This window comes from Stegostoma tigrinum, chromosome 38 (genome assembly GCF_030684315.1).
Source record: "Stegostoma tigrinum isolate sSteTig4 chromosome 38, sSteTig4.hap1, whole genome shotgun sequence".
Classification (NCBI taxonomy): Eukaryota; Metazoa; Chordata; class Chondrichthyes; order Orectolobiformes; family Stegostomatidae; genus Stegostoma; species Stegostoma tigrinum.
The window spans coordinates 6838926-6859733 of NC_081391.1; the positions used below are offsets into that span (position 1 = coordinate 6838926).

Sequence of the window (20808 nt, forward strand, 5' to 3'; positions counted from 1 at the left end):
CGGTTTTTGTGTGACCTGTTTTACTGTGAACTCCGTATCCATTGCGTATTGAATATTTCTTTATCCTTCCTATGCCACTGCACAAATGCAAGCTGCCAGACTCTTATTTCTAGATTGAAGTGTCATTGCTGCTTCAGTGCAGCTCTGAGCAGATCATCTGCCTTAATGTGTTCCATCAGTGTTCTGCACAGTATAGTGGCAGAGTTCAGGTTAGTGTTTTTAAGTTGAGCTTGAGGTGAAGGAATTCTTGCCTGTCTCCAAGTTGTGCAAGGAGAGATAGCTGAAGAGTAAAATCATCCACCTTGTTTTTGTGTTTTGTTTTATTCATGTGATGTAGGCATTGCTGCTGGAGCTAGCCTCTGTTTCCCATCCCTAATTGCGCTTGAACCGAGTAGTGTATATTTCATGATGCACTTACTAGCTAGCAACATTACTGTAGATCTGGAGTCACATGTAGGCCAGACCAGCGAGGGGTGGCAGATTTTCTTTGGACAATCATTTATAATTTTATGGTCACCATCATTGGCACTAGTTTCCAATTCTGGAATTATTAACTGCATTTAAATTTCATCAGCTACCATGGTGAAATTTGAACAAGTGTTCCCAGACCAATAGTATGGACCTCTGGATTGAGAGCCCCAGATATTTGCACCATTCTGTTTCCCCTGCCAGCAGAACTGCCCAGTTTCCGAAAGAAACATTGGCACCTGAAGACAGCAACAACTTGTATCTGTAGTAGCCCATAAGTGCTACCTTACCAGTTGATTTGTTACAGTATTTCCAACATTCCCTGCTTCTGAGTCTGACTGATTGGGTGGGGAGGGAAGTGAATAATACAGGTTGAGGACGTCTCACCAATTCATGGCTAATTGTCCAACTCAGTAGCCCAATCCTGCTTTTTCACCGTAACTTTTGATCCCATTTTCCCCAGGCGCTATATCCAGCTGCTTTTCTTGAATACATCCAATGTTTTGCATCGACTCCTTCCTGTGGTAGTGAATTCCACAGGCTTACCACCTTTTGGGTGAAGAAATGTCTGCACATCTCCATCCTCAATGGTCTACCCCGAATAGGCAGGCAATGACCACTTGTTCTGGACACACCCACAGTCGGGAACATCCCCCTGGCATCTACCCTGTCTAGTCCTGTTAGAATTTTTTGTCCCTGAGATTCCCTGCATCCCCATTTACCTGAACTCCACCCATCCAACCTTTTGAGATCGTGCTGAAGGATCTCTGTATCCTTGTCACACATCACCCTCCCACCAAACTTGGTATCATCTGCAGACTTTGAGATGTTACATCTTGTTCCCTCATCCACATAATTAATAAATATTGTGAATAGCTGGGGTCCCAGCACCTGCAAATTTGAAAAGGACCCGTTAATTCCGACTGTTTCTTCTCTGCCAACCAGTTTTCTTTCCATCCCTGTACATTTACCCAATCCTATGCGCATTAATCTTGCACCATGCAGGACTTTGTCAAAACACTTTCTAAAAATGGTATATTTGGACATCATCTGGCTGCCCCCTGTCAACTCTACTGGATACATCTTCATAGAATTCCACCAGATTTGTCTGCCATGATTTCCCCTTCATAAATCCATGCTAACTCTGTCTGATCCTGCTGCTGCTTTCTAAATGCTCCGCGATAAAGTCCTTGATAATAGACTCAATGTTAGGCTTACTGATCTGTAATTCCTTGTTTTCTCTCTGCCTCCCATTTTGAATATTGTAGTGACATTAGCTATCCTCCAAGGGTGCATTGCATTTCTGGGAGCACTTGGTACATGCTTGGTTCCTGAAGGACAGCATGTTCTGTACAGGTAGTTCTGCTTCAACACATATTTATGTGAATTGGCTGTAATATGATTGAATCGTGGATATTGTTTGGATAATGCAAACTTTCTGCTGTACAGCTATAGCGATTTTTCTGTGGTAAATTTTTCTCACACCAGGTCACGTAAGAATGGAACTGTCACATTATCGGACAACTACCTGTATCCCTTTTGGCACGATCCATCACTTCAGTGAATATGAACTGGTTGAGGAGAAGCAGGCTGGCACGTTAGAAAGTTGTAGAATGTGTTGATTTTGAAAGAAAAGAGAGACTTGCGTTTATGTAATGACTTTTAATGACTGCAGATGCCCTAAAGTGCTGGCCAGCCATGAAGTGCAGTTGCTTGTGATGTAGGAAACGTGGAAAACTCCTACAAACAGCCATGTGATAATGGTCAGAATGTATTGTATTGAGTTAGGCGATAAATGTTGGACAGGTGCCAGAGATATTCCCCAATTCCCCTGCACTTTTTTGAAGTAGTTCCGTTGTGATTTTCATATTTCCTGAAGGCAAACAGGGCCTCGTTTTGACATCCCTTCTTAAAAATGGCACCTCCGGTGTGCAGCATTCCCATCAGTACCACACTGGAGTGAGCATCTAAGGTTTTGTGCTTGCGCCATTGGAATAGAAGCAGAACAACATTCTGATTCAGAGTCTGAATACTACCACCTGACCTGTGGATGATACGTGGCAGCTTTTTGGTTTAAGCTTCAGTATTTTTCATGTGAGCAATGGAAACTAAAGGTCATGCATCAGGCTAAGTCTCTCATCTCACTGTGTCTGTAATAATGTTCCATCCATGATTTTCTGAAGTTGCTTGGCAGGAAATTTTCAAGCTTGACTTAATTGAGGTGCCTGATTTGAGTTGAACAAGTTGCAACTTGATGAATTGGCATTTATCATGTTAAACCATTGTAGCCTCTGAGTTCAAAACTGCATGGTGTACCTTTTAAAATCCATTTCATTTGCTGTTCCCCTCTTTCAAGTTGGAACCTATACTCCTCACTCTCAACCTCCTGTGGATGATGCAGGTAGAACCAGTTGTACATTCTTCTGACACCTGCCTTGTCTACTGTAACCATTCAAAAAGACTGTGCCCTTGCTGCTCTTGTTTCTCCCTGCTAAGCTTAGTTTGCAATTCGTACCCCTAGCTGTATAAAAGGTATTTAATACAATTAAATAAGAGAGAATTTATGAACATACTTGACTGTCAGGTTTTTCTTCTTTTAAGGCATCATTTGTAATCGATTCTGAAGTAACATCTGTAAAGTTTGATTTAAGAGGACATAAGAGCTATAAGTAGGCAGTTCATCCTCTCAAGTCTTCCCTGCCATTTGCTGTAATTGTGGCTGATCTCATTTTGACCTAACTTTGCTTTCCTACCCACTCTGCATTACGGTTTAACCCAGTACTAAGTAAAAAATGTCTAACTTCACTTCAGATTTATTCAGTATCTGGGATTCCCAGTGTTATTGAATTGCACAGATTCATGACCCTTTTGAGAGAAGCCCTTCGTCTTTATCTCTGTTTTAAACCTGCCATTCCTTAGGCTGAAATTACGACCCATCATTCTAGATTGCCCTACAAAGGAACCAACTGTACCTTGCTCACAGCTGTCATTTAACACCATAATCATTAAACTTGATTCCTTCACCTATATCATGTCAGCCTTCCCTCTGTGCAACCTCTGCTGTCCAAACCTCTGCTGCATTTGGTGCAGCCTGGAGTAAGTTCCACTCTATGCCTGACCTGATTAGCATTCACCAACTTGCTGCATCCCAAAGTACCTGCTGCAAAATCTTCATCCTTAGGTTCCTCTTTAGCCATTGCCTCCTTCATTCACTCTTTTGACTCCTCTCTGCATCTTTTCCACCATCCACAGTCTTTGCACTCATCATTGTCACTGCTCGACCCTTCAGTGCCGCGTTCCCATTCTAAAACCTGTCACCTTTGATGCATCTCTCGCTTGCTTCAAAAATGATCTCAAACCTTACCAACAGAGTGAAGATCTCTTAGAAATTGAGCACAGAATCATAGAAAGTATAGGGTACAGGAAGAGACCATTTGGCCCACAATGTCTTTGGCTAGAGTCCATCAAGTTGTTGCATCCTGGAGTGCAGGATCCTTATTTTGCTGCTTCTATACTCAGAGGCAGGGCTGAACCTCAGAGATCTCCTCCATAAGTCAGGAAAGAAGACTGGTCCTAAATCCACCCCAGCCATAGCACTGATTGAACCTTATACTGTTGGCACCAGTTTGATTTCAAGCAGCCCATCCAGCTAACTGGCAGCTCCATGGCTGTGAATTGACCTAGGTCCCCCATGAGTGTGAGCTGAAGCTTTCCAACGTGTGAAAAAGGAAAAGCTGTGATTCCACAGTGAACTTTCTTTCCAGTGTTTGTGATTAAACGTGACGTTAATGAGTGAAATGAAAGTGTTGGGAATATGAGCCGTTCACTTGGCGAAAGGGAAAGAAGCTTTGACTATAATTCATTCAGACATTCCATGAATGACAACTCATGTAAATCCTCACTTTTACACATGGAGGCACCAGCTTGTATGAATAATGAAGCTTGCTGGCTGAAATTCATTATTTACAACATGTTAGCCGCCTTGTTAAATATCTCCAATCTGCATTGGAGGTCTTAGTCATAGAGTTGTACAGCATAGAAACAGACACTCGGTCCAACCAATCCACGCCAACCATGTTCCAAAACTAAAGCGGTCCCTGCCTGTGTTTGGCCTACATCCCTTCGAACCTTTCCTATTCATGTGCCTATCCAAACTGATTTAATGAATTGTGAGAAATTTGATCAGAGAATAGCTTGGTTTAATGGAAGTTAATTTTCCAGCGCTTACTTCCACCATCATATTATTGTCTCAGCTCATCTGCTGGTGAGAGCCTTGCTGAGACCATTCCATTTCTTTTCCAGCCGGTCTCCTCATTTTTCATCCGCTCTAAAATTGAGCTGTATCCAAAACTCTGCTGATCTACCCCAAATATGCACCTGGAGCCATTCTCCATTTTCCCCTGTTCTCACTGGTGTGAATTGGTTCCCAGTCCATCTGTGCCTCAGAATTCTGGTTCTAGTGTTTAAGTCACCCTAGCCCATTTACTGCACCCCACCAATTCTAACCTGTTGTACGTTTGAGCTTACCTTTAGCTCTCCATTGATCTACTGTATGCCAGCTGCCTCTGCTCTGAAATTGTATCCATAAACTCCTCATCGTTTTATTTCTCCTTTTCTAAGCTGCTTCTCGAAACCTATCCCTTTAGCCATGTTTTGTCCAATTTTCTGACGTGGTTGAGTGGAATTTTGTATGACAGCTGCTTTGAAATATGTTTGGACATCTATATTTATGAATATCTCCTTTTTAAATTCACCTTGTTGCTACAGTTTGACTTCTCTCATTGTTACAGCTCTGAAGAGTCCTGCTGCATTTCATGAGCAGAGGAGAAGCTTGGAGAGGGCACGGGTAAGTGACTTTAACATGGGTTTCTAAACATGGCTCTTGCCTTGCTGAGAGTTTTATTGTTTTGCCTCTGTTGTATTTAAAGGAACAATTATACAAGGGAGAAAATATGTATCAGAGTTGACCACCTCTTCTTGTAAAAGTCATTGTTGGAAAGCATCACAACAGATCTTTCGTAAAAGTCAAGCATTTTTGTGCAGTAGGTGGTAATGACCATGAGCATTCAAATTTTAAAAACTCCCTCTCTTGCCAATAAAATTATATCTTTTATCTTTTGACTGGAAATTCATTTTTTTGAATTACTTTTAAGCAATCAGGCCCTGAAGTAGCATTGGGTAGGAGATTCTAATGTCCATCTTACCAGCAAGGCTACATATTGAAAAGTCGTAGAGCTAGTTGCATGATACCCACTTGTAGGCTCATGCAGAAGGTGAGGAGGCATGGGATAGGGGGAAATGTGGCAGATTGGATTCAGAATTGGCTGACCCTTAGAAGACAAAGGGTGTTAGCGGATAGAAAACATTCAGCATGGTGCCCAGTTACGTGTGGATCTGTCCTGTGTCCTCATCGACTTGTGATTTTTATAAATGATTTGGATGAAGGAGTGGAAGGGTGGATTAGCAAGTTCACGGTGGGTCACATTGTGGACAGTGCAGAAGGCTGTTCTAGGTTAGAACGGGACATTGATAGGATGCAGAGCTGGGTTGAGAAGTGGCAGATGGAGTTTAACCCTGAAAAGTGTGATGTGATTCATTTTGGAAGGATAAATTTGAAAGCAGAATACAGGGTTAACGGGAAGATAACGTTGTTTGAAGCTGGATGAACACAACAGGCCAAGCAGCATCAGAGGAGCAGGAAAGCTTGACGTTTTGGGCCGGGAGCCTTCTTCAGAAATGGGAAAGGGGATTCTGAAATAAATAGGGAGACAGTGGGAGGTGGGTAGAAGATGGATAGAGGAGACAAACAGGTCAAAGAGGCGGGGTTAGAACCAGTAAAGGTGAATGTAGGAGGGGTGTTAGGGAGGGAATAGGTCAGTCCACGGAGGACGGACAGGTCGGTTGGTGAGGGGAGGGGGGTGCAGCATGAGGCTAGTGGGCAGGGGATGGAGGTGGGGCTTGAGGTAGGAGGAATGGTTAGGGAGGCGGGGACTAGCTGGGCTGGTTTTGGGATGCAGCGGGGGCAGGGGAGATTTTGAAGCTTGTGAAATCCACATTGATACCCTTGGGCTGCAGGGCTCCCAAGCGAAATGTGAGATGCTGTTCCGACATCTTTCGGGTGGCGTCATTGTGGCAATGCAGGAGGCCCAGGATGGACATGTTGTCCGAGGACTTGGCGGTGGAGAGTTGAAATGGTTTGCGACTGGGAGGTGTAGTTGTTTGTTGTGAGCTGAGTATGGGTGTTCTGCAAAGCGGCCCCCAAGCCTCTGGTTTCCCCGATGTAGAGGAAGCCACAGCGGATACAGTATACCACATTAACAGATGCTCAGGTGAACATCTGCTTGATGTGAATAGTTGTCTTGGCAGTGTGGAGGAGCAGAGGCTTCTCGGGGTTCATGTCCACAGTTTCCTGAAAGCTGCCTTCCAGGTGGATAGGATTGTTAAGAAGGTGTATGGTGCGTTAGCTTTCATTAATAGCGGGATCGCGTTCAAGAGCTGTGAAGTTCTGCTCCAGCTATACAAAAGCCTGGTTCAGCCATATCTTGGAGTATTGTGTCCAGCTGGTCACCTCATTACGGGGAAGACGTGGAGGTATTGGTCACCTCGTTATGGGGAAACATGGAGGTATTGGAAAAGGTGCAGAGGAGATTTACCAGGATGTTGCCTGGAATGGAGGGAAGGTCTTAGGAGGAAAGGTTGAGAGATCTAGAACTTTTCTCTTCAGAACAACGAAGGATGTGATAGAGGTGTACAAAATGATCAGAGGTACTGATAGAGTGGTCAGCCTGAGACTTTTCCCTAGAGTAGAGGTAGCTATTACGAGGGGGCATAGTTTTAAAGTGAGTAGACGTAGATATAGGGGCGACGTCCGAGGTAGGTACTTCACTCAGTGGTAGGGGGTGTGGCATGCCTTGGAGGATAGTGGAATCGGCCTCATTCGGGTCATTTAAGCAACTAGTAGATAGGCATATGGATGGTAGTTTAAGGTAGAGGTGGAGGTTAGATAGACCTTGGGATTAGGGTAAATGTTTGCACAACATCGTGGGCCGAAAGGCCTGCACTGTGCTGTACTGTTGTAAGTTCTATGTAATGGTGATATGGGTTATCAGAAAACCCTGGTCATGCTTTTCTAGAATTAAAAATAAGTCTACGGTACACTTTGGAAATTTAGTTCAGGACTCTGCTTCCACTTGGATTTGTGGTCATAACCTGTAGTCTAATGGATGAAAAGCTGAACGTTGAGACTAGCTTGATTCTCTTAGTCTGCTCCATTGTGATCTACATTTTAACTGAGATTGCTCAAAATGTAAAGAAATAATTTGAAATGCTCATTGCTTTTTCTCAGTCTGTAGACTTACCTGCAGGCCATGAAGAGTTGTAATGCTCAGCTGTGGCCTGAGTTTCTAACTGACTCTTGATCTAAATAAATAAATTGAAAAGTGATTGATTGTAACTAAGGAGAGTGAAATTCTCTCAAATGTTTCCCATTCTCACTGAGTGCTACTTTGAGCTATTCTCAACCTCCTAGATTCCCAACATACTCCTTTTCATTTTCTTTAAAAATGCAGACTGAGGACTATTTGAAAAGAAAGATCCGCTCACGTCCAGAGAGAGCAGAGTTGGTCAGAATGCATATACTTGAAGGTAAGATCTGTCTGGCTCCCTAGAGAAGCAAAATACTGAGTTGTTAATAGAGTTAACATTCTGAGCCCAATGCTGCTGCTCTTCAGGGCTGGTTCTCAGTTTGACAGACTTGCTGGGCTTTTCCAGCGCTTTCTGTTTTTGTATCAGGCCTCCATGTAAGATTGTGTGATGAATGCTGCAATGATATTGAAACTGTGGATCGGTTGAAAACTTGAATAAATGAAGAGGCATGACATCGCCATCTCCCACTGCTATGGAGAGTTTTTGTGCAGATTAAATGTGAGCAGCAGGGGCCAAGTGCATTGAGCAAATCGCAGTGTAATATCTGCATGATTGTCCAGCCAAGAGGTGAGGTAGTGTTTGGAACTGGCAGTGTAAGTTTAGTTGAACTGAGTCCTTTGAATTTTAAATACTGAGACTCTGCACATGTTAGTTGATCAGAGGAGTTGTCATCATTGTTTGCTTTGAGAGCTGAACATCAAAAGTTAATCTTGTTTTGCAGAGTTAACCGAATGGAAATTTTTTTTGTAATATCAGGCAAGATGTTGCTGGAAAACTAACAATGTGTTAATGATGTATGATGGTGATGTGAAATTTAGCCAGAAAGTTCAGGGAAGTGGGGAGGGAGTGAGTGGAATTCAAGTCATTCAGCCAGAGTTGCAAATCTCCAGAACTTGGTGCTTGATTTATCTTCCTTACCCGTTTGCAGAAACAAAATCATGCTCTTAATCGTAATTTATAGAATATGCTGGATTTCACCATTAATTGCCCACTAACCACCCCACAGAAAATTAAGGCTGATGATCAACAGTACAGCTGCCTCTTTTTAACATAATACAAAGCTGATCAACCTTGTCACAATTATGGATAGGTTATAAGTTGTTCTTATTTCAAAAACTGTCATTTTAATTTTTGTTTATTTTGTTGCCTTTTTCATTTGCTGTTTTGTTTTTTGCTTCTCTCTGTATCTGATTTGACAAGTTCAGTTTACCACTTTCAATCTTTTCTGCCTGTTTTAATCTTTTAATCTCATTGGACCAGTTGTTGTTAAATGATGAGAATTTTTAAAATGATTTGTGGGATGTGGGCATTGCTGACCAAACAACATGTATCGCCCATCCCTAATTGCCTAGAAGCGAGTTAACAATCGGCCACATTGCTGAGAGTCCAGAATATCAATACAGGCCAGACAAGGTGTGATTTGCAGATTTTATTCCCTGAAAAATGTTGGTAAACCAAATGGATTTTTCTGACAGTCAGCAACTATTTCATGGACGTCAGTAGATTCTTAATTCCAGATTTTATACTTGATCTCAAATTCCACCATCTACTAAGGTGGGATTTGAACTCTAGTTCACTAGAACGTTGGCAGAGTTTCTGGATTTTTAGTCTAGTGATAAAACCACTAGGCCATTGCCTCCCCTTTCTTGATAAATTGAGGGATTCAGTCCGAGCTGTTAGCAAAAGATGTTGTCACTTTGGGTATAGACCATAATCTTATAGGTCTGCATTCCAAGAATGCCTGAAGAAACCGGCTTCAGATTGAGATACAAAAACAAAGTTGCTGGAAAAGCTCAGCAGGTCTGGCAACAGAAAAATATCAGTTAATGTTGCGGGTCTAGTGACCCTTCCTCAGAACTTGAGTTTTAGTTCCTGATTTACAACATTGCAGTTCTTTTGGGTTTTTATTCAGATTGAGTCAGATCATTTTTCACATGTATAGAGTGGTTGCCTGAGGTGAGTATTTGGTCCCTTGTCGACACCAATGAAATTCCTAATATTTAATTTGGTTTTAGGGCCCTTCATAGAAGCTGGGATACCTTGAGAGACTTGCCAAGTGGGAGATAGTGGCCTAGTAGTAAGGTCACTCGACTAATCCAAGCCCAAATTAATTTGTTAGCAATGTGGGGGAGTAGGGGTGTGGAGTTGGGTTTTCTGTTGAAAGATTTGACCTCTTCCCATGCAGTGGAAATCTGTGGGATATCTCTGTGGGTAAGAACAGAACAGCAGCCTCTTTATGCTCCCTACGCTGCTTCTATGAGCGCAGGTGTCCATCTTATCCTCGGCTTTTTTCTCAACTCAGCCCCAATTTCATGGCTCATTTAAGTGCACTTAACTGCTCAGTATCAGGCTTCTGATCTCCCAAGCCTCCCAAGCTGCTCCTATTCATCAGAGCTCGTTCACCAAGGTCCCAAATGCCCTGCTTCCTGACACTTTACTTTAGCAACAAGTTGCAACACACAACTGTTTGAGCTGACGGGTTCCCACAGCGGCCTTGTCAGTGTCGGGCTATGAGTTGCCTCACTGCTGCATGATTGAGCCCTATATTTCTGTCCTGATACCCTGCCATGCTCACTGCAGTCCTGTCCTTTTGTTAGTGCTGCTCTGAGCTCAGCCGAACTTAATTGAATTGAAAGAGATTTTAGACAGAAGGAATTTGCACAATCTGCTTTGTCCGGTGGGATGAACTTCAGCCAATTGTGAAGAGAGTAACTCATTCAACACTTGCTCTCAGATGTTGGCAGACAGTGGTTGACATGCACTTCTGCATTGCTGATGAGATGCGTGCTGGTAAATATCAAAGAGAAAATGGCCCAGCAGGACTGCACTGACATGGAATGTTGACATTGCACTATATAGCTGTATTTAACATTTCAAACAGGACTACTTATGAAATAGAAACACTTACCTCCGACAAACTGTTCTATTCTGCAACTCTTGTGTGGTTTTGGATGTAAAAGCAAGATTAAAAAAAAGAGAAGTACCTTGTGCTGAGTAGTCGTGTTGTGTGACTGCATTCCCTGTGCTCAAACTTGCTGGCAGAAGCAGCCTGTGTAGAATAAGGAGGTTTTTTTTTGAAAAGGCTATTCAAGTCAACAAGTCTTTCTTTCTGACCCACTGCAGCTTCCTTTCCATGCAAAAATGTATCAAAATATCTACAAACCTGTTTGCGCGTTTGATTTTGATTTTGCTGGTAACTTCCTCAACAACTGTTATCCTTTGAGTAAACAAGATCCTCACATTGAACGTGCCCTGTTATCTGAACTCATTTAAAATGTTGAACAACTGTTGGTTTTATAATGATCATATACAAAGGATTAAGTTGCAATTCAACCTAATGCATTTTCTTTTTTAAAAAGCTGATATATAAACTATTTGGTAGTATCTAATTCCAAAAAGATCATGTTCGTTTGTGTTCCAGTCATGTCATGAGGCTGTATTTGCAATAGTATAAAGTCTGGTTAAAACAAAATCACAATTATGGATGTCAAGTGGGATTACAAGTTGATGTACGGGGATGGAGCAATATAGTTGCTTTGCTAAGAGTAATATTTAATTAAAAAAGCAAGTGTATCTTAAGACAACAGCAGTAAGTAACAAAAGAACAAAGTTGTTAAAATTCTGACTGATTACATCTGATTTACACTTCAGAAAGCTCTGGATCAATGAGTCAAAATTAGACTATTAGGGCCACGACTAGGCTGAGGAGAATTAATGGCACATTGCAACTTGCACGCAGTTATACTCCACACTCTGTAGATGAGATTCCCAAACTTTGAAAGTGGTGAGATATTGAGAAAAACAACGGAAAATGCTGCAAGTGCTCACCAAGTCTAGCAGTGTCTGTGACCATAAGATTTGGAGCAGAATTAGGTCATTCGAGCAATTGAGTCTGTTCTGCCATTTATGCATGGATGATATGTTTCTCAATCCCATTCTCTTGCCTGCTTCCTATAATTCCAGTAATCAGGAGCCTGCCTATCTATCTCTCTTTTTAAGGCACTGAATGACTTGTTGTCTCAGTGGGGAGTGGAGGGCCGGGTTCTACAGATTCAGGCTAAAGAGAAACAAAGTTCGTGTTTCATATTGACTTGGTTTCCCTCTATTACTAGGCTTACTGAACATTTCCAGCATTTTCTGTTTCAATTTCAGACATCCAGCGTCTGCATGGCTAAGATGCAAACCTGCATCCATTGCTCCCCACACCTCGTGAGCTCCCAGACCAAGCATGGTTCGGACTCTGTTGTTCACTATTCTAACATTTGTTTGGACTGAAGGTGGAGATATTCAGCCATGATTTTCCTGATTGTCAAGTGGTTGGATACAGGTGAAAATCTGTTGGCTTGCCACTTTTGTGTTATCTCGCCAATTACAATGCCATGAGGGGGGGAGCTTTTGGAGACTGAAGATAGGGAATTTTTTTTAACAAAAGGGTGGAAATGTTGCATTTGATCCCAGCTTGAGCTATGTGTTAAAGTACTGAATGCAGGTTGAAATGTCTGGGTCTGTACTGACGTCCCGCAGAAACTTCAGCAGAGCCCTCCCTCCAAGCCACGCAGATGAAGTTGAAACGGGCACGGCTAGCCGACGACCTGAATGAGAAGATTGCCCAGCGGCCTGGCCCCATGGAATTAGTGGAGAAGAACATCCTTCCTGTGGACTCTAGTGTAAAAGAAGCTATCATAGGTGAGTGTGCGCCTGCTATTTTAGTAAATGCACCATTTCAGTCACCTGCTTTACAAGACTGCAGTAAAATTTTTGTTTTTGTTCCTCTGCCCTCAACCCCCCCCATCCAATTTTCCTTTGCGTGCCCATATCACGGTATGTTTTATCTATTTAGAGATGACTGACGTGAGACAGTTTCCCTGGGTATCAGTCCATTTTTGGGGGAAAAGAGAAGGAAATTAATAAAGGTTTTTCCTCTCCAGACTTGTTGAGCAAGCCCAGTTGGATAATGGATGTGTTGCTGGGCTGGAGTAAGTGATCCACACTGACACTTACTATCATGTTGCTTTGACTGGACACTCCCATGAGGAGGGGGAAATACCGAGAGGCAAAGTGCGTTTAGTAGGAAGTTGAGTCTCTGTTGTGTCACCTTATTGGGATCTGTATATTTTTCAGCCTCGGAAGGTCTCCCAGCACTTGCTTGGCTGTAGTTCGACATTCCTATACCTCTGTCACATCATTCCAGTGGAAATTCTGCCTTTGTGAATGCTGACAACAAGCGTGAGCAATTTCAGCCTCCCTGTGGTGCCCTGTCTCTGTCTGATCCCACCCTTTCACAGCATGAAACTTGTACATGCTTTGTCTCCTGTAGGGTAACGATTTAGAGTAGAAATCTGTCTCTTTTGTAGGATTTCACCCTTCCTTGGCCCAGGTCTGGGACCAGGACTGAAGTCAATTGTGCTTTGGTTAATTCTGCAACTCCAATCAGTAACTCTAATGTAATACTGAACACCATCCTGAATGGCCAAACCTCATGTCCCACCCGGAATATCTTTACAGGGCGTCAGAGAGTTAAGATATAAATTACAAGTGAAAATATATCCAAGTTTAAAATTAAGTACGTGGATGAGTCTAAGTATGTTGACCAGATCCATGCACACATCTGAGGCTGACATTAAAATATGCTGAATTCTGTCTTTCCTTTGCTGTTGTACACATCACCTGAGCAATGTCTAGCTTGGAAATAAAGCCAGTTCTTGCTCTTGTTACACCTCACTGGGTTATTGTGCTGGAAGTCAAACCCTGCTTTCTGAATCGTCACAAAAATTAAGGATTTTCTAAATTAAGCAAAGCGCCCAATTTACCTACCTTTCAGACACAGTTTCATAGAAATCTTGGGTTGGGCTTCTGTTTAAAATACTACTGTCTGTTAAGAGTAATTAGACTTTAGCTCCAGGTAAACAGTAATAAACATGTGGCGTTTAATACTATTAATTTAAATTCGAATCCCTTTATACCCTCACACTTACAGGTAGTCTGACAAACAGGATAAAAATACATAATGGGCTGCCGGGAAAGATAGTTGAAGTAGTCTTTGCTCCCAGATTCGTGTTGTTGAGATTTTCCTTAGGATCCTACTGCTGATCAGCACGATGCTCCAGTTGCCTTTCTCTGGATGCTTCCACTGGCTTGTAAGAGCCACAATGTGCCTGGTTCACTTACAGAAGGTCTCTTCCCAGTTTAAAAAAAAAACCCACCACCGCTTACAACAAGTATTGCAGGAGAGAGAGGATTAAAGTTCGTTTTGACAGCAGAGAGCAGAGACACCGCACCCCAGCTGAGGAAGAACTGAACACTTCTCTCTTTCGCTAACTTGTTCCTCGCTCTAAGAATTTCAGCTATATCTGAGAACCAGTCTCTCAGTTGCTGGCAGGCAAAGGCCTCTGTCATCAATAATGGGACACTAGGCTGTAGACCAATCAACTTGTTTCTGAGAGCTTTTATCAGTATTCAGCCCTCAGCTCCAAATTGTCTGCAACTTAAGCATCAGTTGCTGCTTGTTCAAACAGTTGTTTGCAATGGATGTAGCTTTTCAAAACTGTAGCACCCTTTGAGACACACTCTTTTACAAATGGTTCTTTCTCGTTTCAGTTCACGTTTCTTGAAAAGGCATTAAGCTGCCCTTTAGGGGGTGAAAAATAACCTCCTAGACTTGTCGCTGCTAATTCGCTTTCTCTTGTCCAAATTACACTTACCCAGGAGCTTTTCTTGTTATTTCATGGAATGTGGGTGTCACTGGCAAGGCATGTATTCACTGCCAGTTTCATGTGACTCTTGAGAAGGTGATGGTGAGCTGCAGCCTTGAACTGCTGCGTTCTGTTTTGTAGCAATTTGGTATGATTAAATAACTTGATAGGCCATGCAGGAGGGCAGTCAAGGATCAACCACATTGTGGATCTGAGTCATATGTAGGTCAAACCGGGTAAAGACAGCATATTTCCTTCCCTAAAATGCATTGGTGAATTTGGTCGCTTTTAAAAAAAAAGTTAGTGATAATTTCATTATTGGTATGACTGAGGCAAGGATTATCCTACAGATTTATTCATTAGTTGAACTTAAATTCGAACGGCTGCCACGGTGGGATTGGAATCCTCGACTCCAGAGTATGAACCTGGTCCTGTGGATTACTAGTCCAGCGCGCTGCCACTATGCTGCTTTCTCAACAGATCAGTCGTGCTGCTCATTATTCCACTTGGGAGTGGCGTACTGTTCCTTGCATGGGTAACTTAATGAAGTGGGGAGCAATCATGCTTTCTGGGTAACTTTTATCTATGAAATAATTCCTCTCAATATCTAAGGGGCCGGTAGCATAATGGTAATGTTACTGGACCCATAACCCAGAAGCTCACGTTAATGGATGCTCCAGGGACCAGGGTTCAAATGTTACCATGGCAGCACTTAAAATAATTTATCTGGAATTCAAAGAGACCTTGTAATGGTGATCACAAAACTGTCCAAATGCCACAAAGTCTGTCTGCTTCGCTATATCCTCTGAGGTCAAAATCCTGGACCTCCCTTTGCAGCAGCCCTGTGGATGTGCCTACAGCAGATGGATTGCACTGATTCCTGCAGGTGGCTCAGCAACAAATGTTAGCCTTGTCGGTAACACTACGACCAAACAAAAATAACCAAAAGAGGATCTGTTCAATTCCGGTCTCCCTGCTGGAGGAAAGATGTTCTTAAACTTGAAAGCCTGCAGAAAAAATTTAGGAGAATGTTGCTGGGCTTGGAGGGTTTGAGCTACAGGGAGATGCTGAATGGACCGGGGCTATCTACCCTGGAGTGTTGGAGGCTGAAGGGTGATCTTATAGAGGTTTATAAAACCTCAAGGGGCATGGACAGGGGCAAAAAGCCAGGGTCTTTTCCCCCTGGGGTAGTGTGGTCCAAAACTAGAGGGTATAGGTTTTACGTGAGAGGGAAAAGATTTAAAAGGGACCTCAGGGGCAACTTTTTCACACAGAAGGCGGTGTGTGTATGGAATGAGTTGCCAGAGGAGGTGGTCGAGGCTGGTACAATGACAACATTTAAAACACTTCTGGTTAGCTATATGACTAGGAAGGGTTTAGAGGAATATGGGCCAAATGCTGGCAACTGGGACTAAATTAATTTAGGGTATCTGGTTGACATGGACAAGTTTGACCAAAGGGTTTGTTACTACGCTGTACATCTTGACTCTAAATAAGCTGATGTATAGCAGTCCAAAGTTGGTGATTAGTGGACAGATTCCAGGATGTTAAATGGAGCAACTGCAAGTGTTCTGCCCTTTTGCTTTTTGACAACTGTTGATTTTTTAAAAAAAAACAAAAGAAACTGCAGCAAGGCATCTTTATTGAAATCTTGATATTGTTTACTTCTGAGTCCAGGAAACATTTAAAAAGAAAATGTGCAGTGTGACAAATCTTGAGTGTAGGGCACAGAACAAGGTTATTTGGCCCATTGTGCTTGTTTTAGCTTGCTGAGGCGCCAGCCCAATTAGTAGCATATTTCTACTCTTTCCTTACTCCACAGTGACCCACCTCCCGTTCTTCACATGACTCCTGCAATGATGTTAGTTTCTTGACAATTGAAGTAACTTGTCACCATCCCAAAAAAGATCATTTCCGTCACGTTGCTTTAGTACTGTTAGTCCCATTGGACTGGAATAGAATGTTATCTGGCATATTTATGGATCACTTTGTATCATTGCTTTTATTTCTCAGCCCTCAGTAAGCAATCAATAAATCTGTTCAGCCAGTGCTGCCTCACTTGGAGCTGTTTACTGAACACAGGATGGGCCATACCAAAGGAGATACTTGTGATGTGCCACATGCCAATTCCTGGTTTGTCCTCTTCAATCATTCTGGCGCACTGCAGTGGCATGATCTCATTGTTGTAACCTATTACCCCCAGACACCTAGCCACTCACGATATTATATTTAACACAAGCAAACAAGGCCCATCAGGCACGGATACAGGTCACATGTCAGGCCTCTCACACTTTTAATGTGAAGGTGTTTATTTGGGACGCACTGTGTGCAATTGTTTGGGTGTGAAGTCCAATTTATGTTGGGGTTTTTTGTGTTTTTCAAATTCTGCAATTCAGATGGAGAGGAGTGTTGTCATAATATTTGAGTGGGTATGGCCACACTTGCCAGCAGGCCATTGGGCGACATCACCTTCGTTTTCAGCCACTTAGGATGTTTGTAGATAGTGGTTGGTTGACCAGTCCCTCATAGTCGATCACTGGGCTGTTATCCGGTTTTGGTCTAGTGGCGTCCCAAGTTCCACAGTGAACTAGGAAACTCCAAGATTAGAGGCGTTTTTGTTTCTGTTTTGTTTCACTTGGTGTTTAGAGCTGTTCGGTTAATGGGCTGTCAGTACGGTGAATGGCAGAGATTTGATCTTATAGTCCTCATCATTTGATTGCAAGATTCTTCATGGTCTCACCCTACCCTATATCCGATTGTTCCTGGCCGTGCAGAACCCCAGATTGCTGCACTCCTCCAAATCTAACCTCTTGCTCATCTCCGTTTGCTCCGTGTCTTCAGCTGCTTTAGGCTCTGAGCTCTGGAACTTGTAAAACCTCTCAGCGTCTTCTGTGCCACTCTCCTCCCTTTATTGCTCCTTAAAACCTCCCTCTGTGACTGAACTTTACTGCCATGTGGCTCAGTGACCTGTTTTGTTAGATCGTGCTGTAGCGGCAACTGTTTTGCTGTGCTATATAAAGCTTGAGTTGTTGTGAAGCTTGTTGACAGCAACGAGTGAGGTAAAATTGGAAGAATTTAATAAAAACACAAAATCCCAATGAACCTCTTTTCATTTGCATTTGTGAAAATGCTGCTGCTTCTAGAATCAGTTACCATTCACAAACTCTTTATTGATTGTGATTGTCTTGGGTGAGAAAGTCTTTTGTACTCTGTTTTTCAGGATCGTATTCAAAAATGAAGTGAATCATTACTAATATTTGAGGTATTGTTTGCGTTTGCACACTCCGTTCAGAGTGACATCAGAAAGTCAGGTTTTTCCAGTCCAGTTTGGTGTTTTTAAACTTGCTCAGTGTTTTGTATTTTGCCTCTCCTAGGAAATTCTTTGGATAAGCATGGGACTGAGTAGGTTCAGGGTGGAATGGAGTGGTTGTAACGGTGAGAATAAGAAGTGAAAACTGAAAGAAGTACAGATGCTGTCAGACAGGAACTAAACCAGAAGTTGCTGGAAAAGCTCAGCATCGATGAACAAAAATCATAGTTAACGTTTCAGGTCTGTATTCCCTTCCTCTGGGAATAAGAAGTGACTGATCATAATGCTGCTGATGTTGTGATACAGGTAGGGTGACACAGCAGTGTAGAGTGCTATTGGATCTCCATACAGTGATTCGCAAGTTTGAGAGCCAGGGGCTCTAGAGTGGAGGGAAGGAAGCCCAGCTGGTTCTGCTTGTACTAAAAATTGGCATGAGAATGTAGATTGTACACCAAGATGGTACAGGCACACTGAACAGCTGAATTAAATAAAGGAAGTTATGTAAACTCTTTGCTTTAAATAATTCACAGAATCTCAATGGTATGAAAGCGGGCCTTTCAGCCCATCGAGTTCACACTGAACTTCCAAAGATCCTACCCAGATTCTTCACCACCACTCTTTTCCCACTTCACCCCCTCCAATCCTCCATTGCCCCCCCCCCCCAGATTCTTTGCCGCCACCACTCTCACCACCCCAAAAAAAAGGTGATCCATGTGACCCTGCATTCCCATAGCTGAACCACTCACCTTACACATTCCATTGAACCCTATGGGCAATCTAACATGTCTAATCCACCTAGCCTGCGCATCTTTGATCTGTGGGAGGAAACCAGAGCACCTGATTCACACAGGCACACTGAGAATGTGCAAACTCCCAACCCAGGTCCCTGGTGCTGTGAGGCTGAAATACTAACCACTGAGCCACCGTGCTGTTTAAATTCCTGAAACAGTAAGTATTGTTGAACTTGTGGGATCATCTGTCAAGTTGCTTTAATTAGTCTGAGTCAGGGGATGGAATTGCTTGGTCAAGCACTCGTTGATTTCTGGGGTAGCCTGGATTGAGAGCAGAGCTACCTTTAATGGCTGTGGTGACAATTTGATGTTTGTGGATGTCGTTTGTGTCTGTGTACAGGGGAGTGGATCTCGAAAGAAGCTTGTATAATTTCCCTGCCAGGTTGTTAATGTGGTGTTGTGATTTTCTCCTGCAGATAATCATGTGCCGTACTCCGCCTTGGCAGACAACTCATCGTTCGATGAAGACAGCAGTGATGCCCTTTCACCAGAGCAACCAGGAAGCCAGGAGTCACTGGGATCATTGCCATCCCCCACAGAAGCACGATCTGTTGATCCACACCATCCCCTCCTTACTCGTTCTACACAGGTATTGACTTTCAACTAACCTCCCTGAATTAAATTTTCATATTAAATCACCTGACCATTGATGACTTCAGCAGCCCATGTTGAGATTAACCTTCCGTTTCTTTCTAGATTGTAAAAATTTAAGTTGGAATCTGTGGATTGTAATTCATTGTTTACTTAGGCACATTGTTCACTAGCTGGGCCAAATGACATGAATAAAGACAACACTTTTTTATTATCTATCAAATGTTGGCACTATCTGCAAGGCAGAAAGAAGGTGCGGAGGAAGCTCCAGAACAATACTGCTCTTGAGAGTGCTGAAAGAACGAGGTATGCTGATGAGATTTTGCATCTGGCACTTGTCAGGGCAGAAGTGCAAGATTCCAGATATCAGAGGAAACAACAATGTAGTTTGGCACTCTGTCCAGATGCAATATTAAGTGTTGTTCCCTTTTGCGATTTGGTGGTATTGCAGTTCTGTCCTACATCCTAATTGTTTTTTTTTGAGCAACAGTCATGCTACCTACTACCTAGTGGCCATTCAAGTGCTGCTGTTGTTCTCTCTCTACTTGTGCCTGTATAAGGATGCATGAATTGGCAACCAGCCTCAGTGTCCATTCTTGTTTGCGTTGCCTTTTGGTGAGCTGTTCAACTGTGGCCAGCATCACTGCTTCCATGGTTGGGGTGCTCTTTTGCATTGAGCTGTCTCCTTATTTTCACACTTGAGGCTTCTGGGTGAGTAGTGTTAAAGGTTGCCTTCGAAGCTGCTGTTCCACAGATGAGGTGGTTCTGATGGCAGGTCGTGGAGAACCATGAAGCACTGCTGCCAGAACAAAGTCGTTGGGAGTTTTAGATTGCAGAATACCTACTGATGGGAGAGCTACTTATGGGCGGCTGTTGGTGCTCAGTAATATAAACGTAACCTCACATTGATGTGCTGGGATCATAAATGTGAGAGATGCTTGTAACTGCTGAGTGTAACTTTACCTTATCATGATCAATAATTAATTGATTTCTGCTACAGCAATACAAAAGCAAAATACTGTCGGTGCTGGAGATCTGAGTTTTAAAAAAAAACACAAAAAAAGGTGACAAATGCTCAGGAGATCTGGCAATGTCTGTGGAAGTTGAGAAACAGAGCTAATGTTTCAGGTCTGTGGCCTTTCTACACACAAGTAAGTTGGAGGACAGAAAGAGGCCATTCAGCCCAATGAGTCTGCAGCATCTAAACGACTAACTGCTCACTTGAATGCCACCTCCCAGCACCTGGTCTGTGGCTGTGCTGATCCAGGTTCCCTTTGAATGACTTTATGATTTCTGCCTCAACCACCAAGACCCAGGCAGTGAAACCACGGTGGCTCAATGGTTAGCATTGCTACCTCTCAGCACCAGGGACCCGGGTTCAATTCCACCCTCTGACTGCCTGTCTGTAGTTTGCACGTTCTCCCTGTGTCTGTGTGGGTTTTCTCCAGGTGCTGCGGTTTCCTCCCACAGCCCAAAGACATTCAGGTTAGGTGGATTGGCTGTGCTAAATTATCCCATTGTGTACATGGAT

At 43.0% G+C, this 20808-nt stretch overlaps 1 protein-coding gene across 3 annotated transcripts in view; it reads left to right on the forward strand.

The window, feature by feature from the left end:
- The window catches only part of LOC125447057 (myocardin-related transcription factor A-like), a 169384-nt gene that overhangs the window by 119328 nt on the left and 29248 nt on the right, over positions 1-20808 (forward strand). For all 3 annotated transcript variants that reach the window (XM_048521126.2, XM_048521128.2, XM_048521127.2), the window contains 4 exons: positions 5259-5314; positions 8037-8112; positions 12418-12579; positions 19103-19275. In XM_048521126.2, the coding sequence (XP_048377083.1) occupies positions 5259-5314; positions 8037-8112; positions 12418-12579; positions 19103-19275 (467 nt within the window). The remainder of the gene's footprint in view (positions 1-5258; positions 5315-8036; positions 8113-12417; positions 12580-19102; positions 19276-20808) is intronic.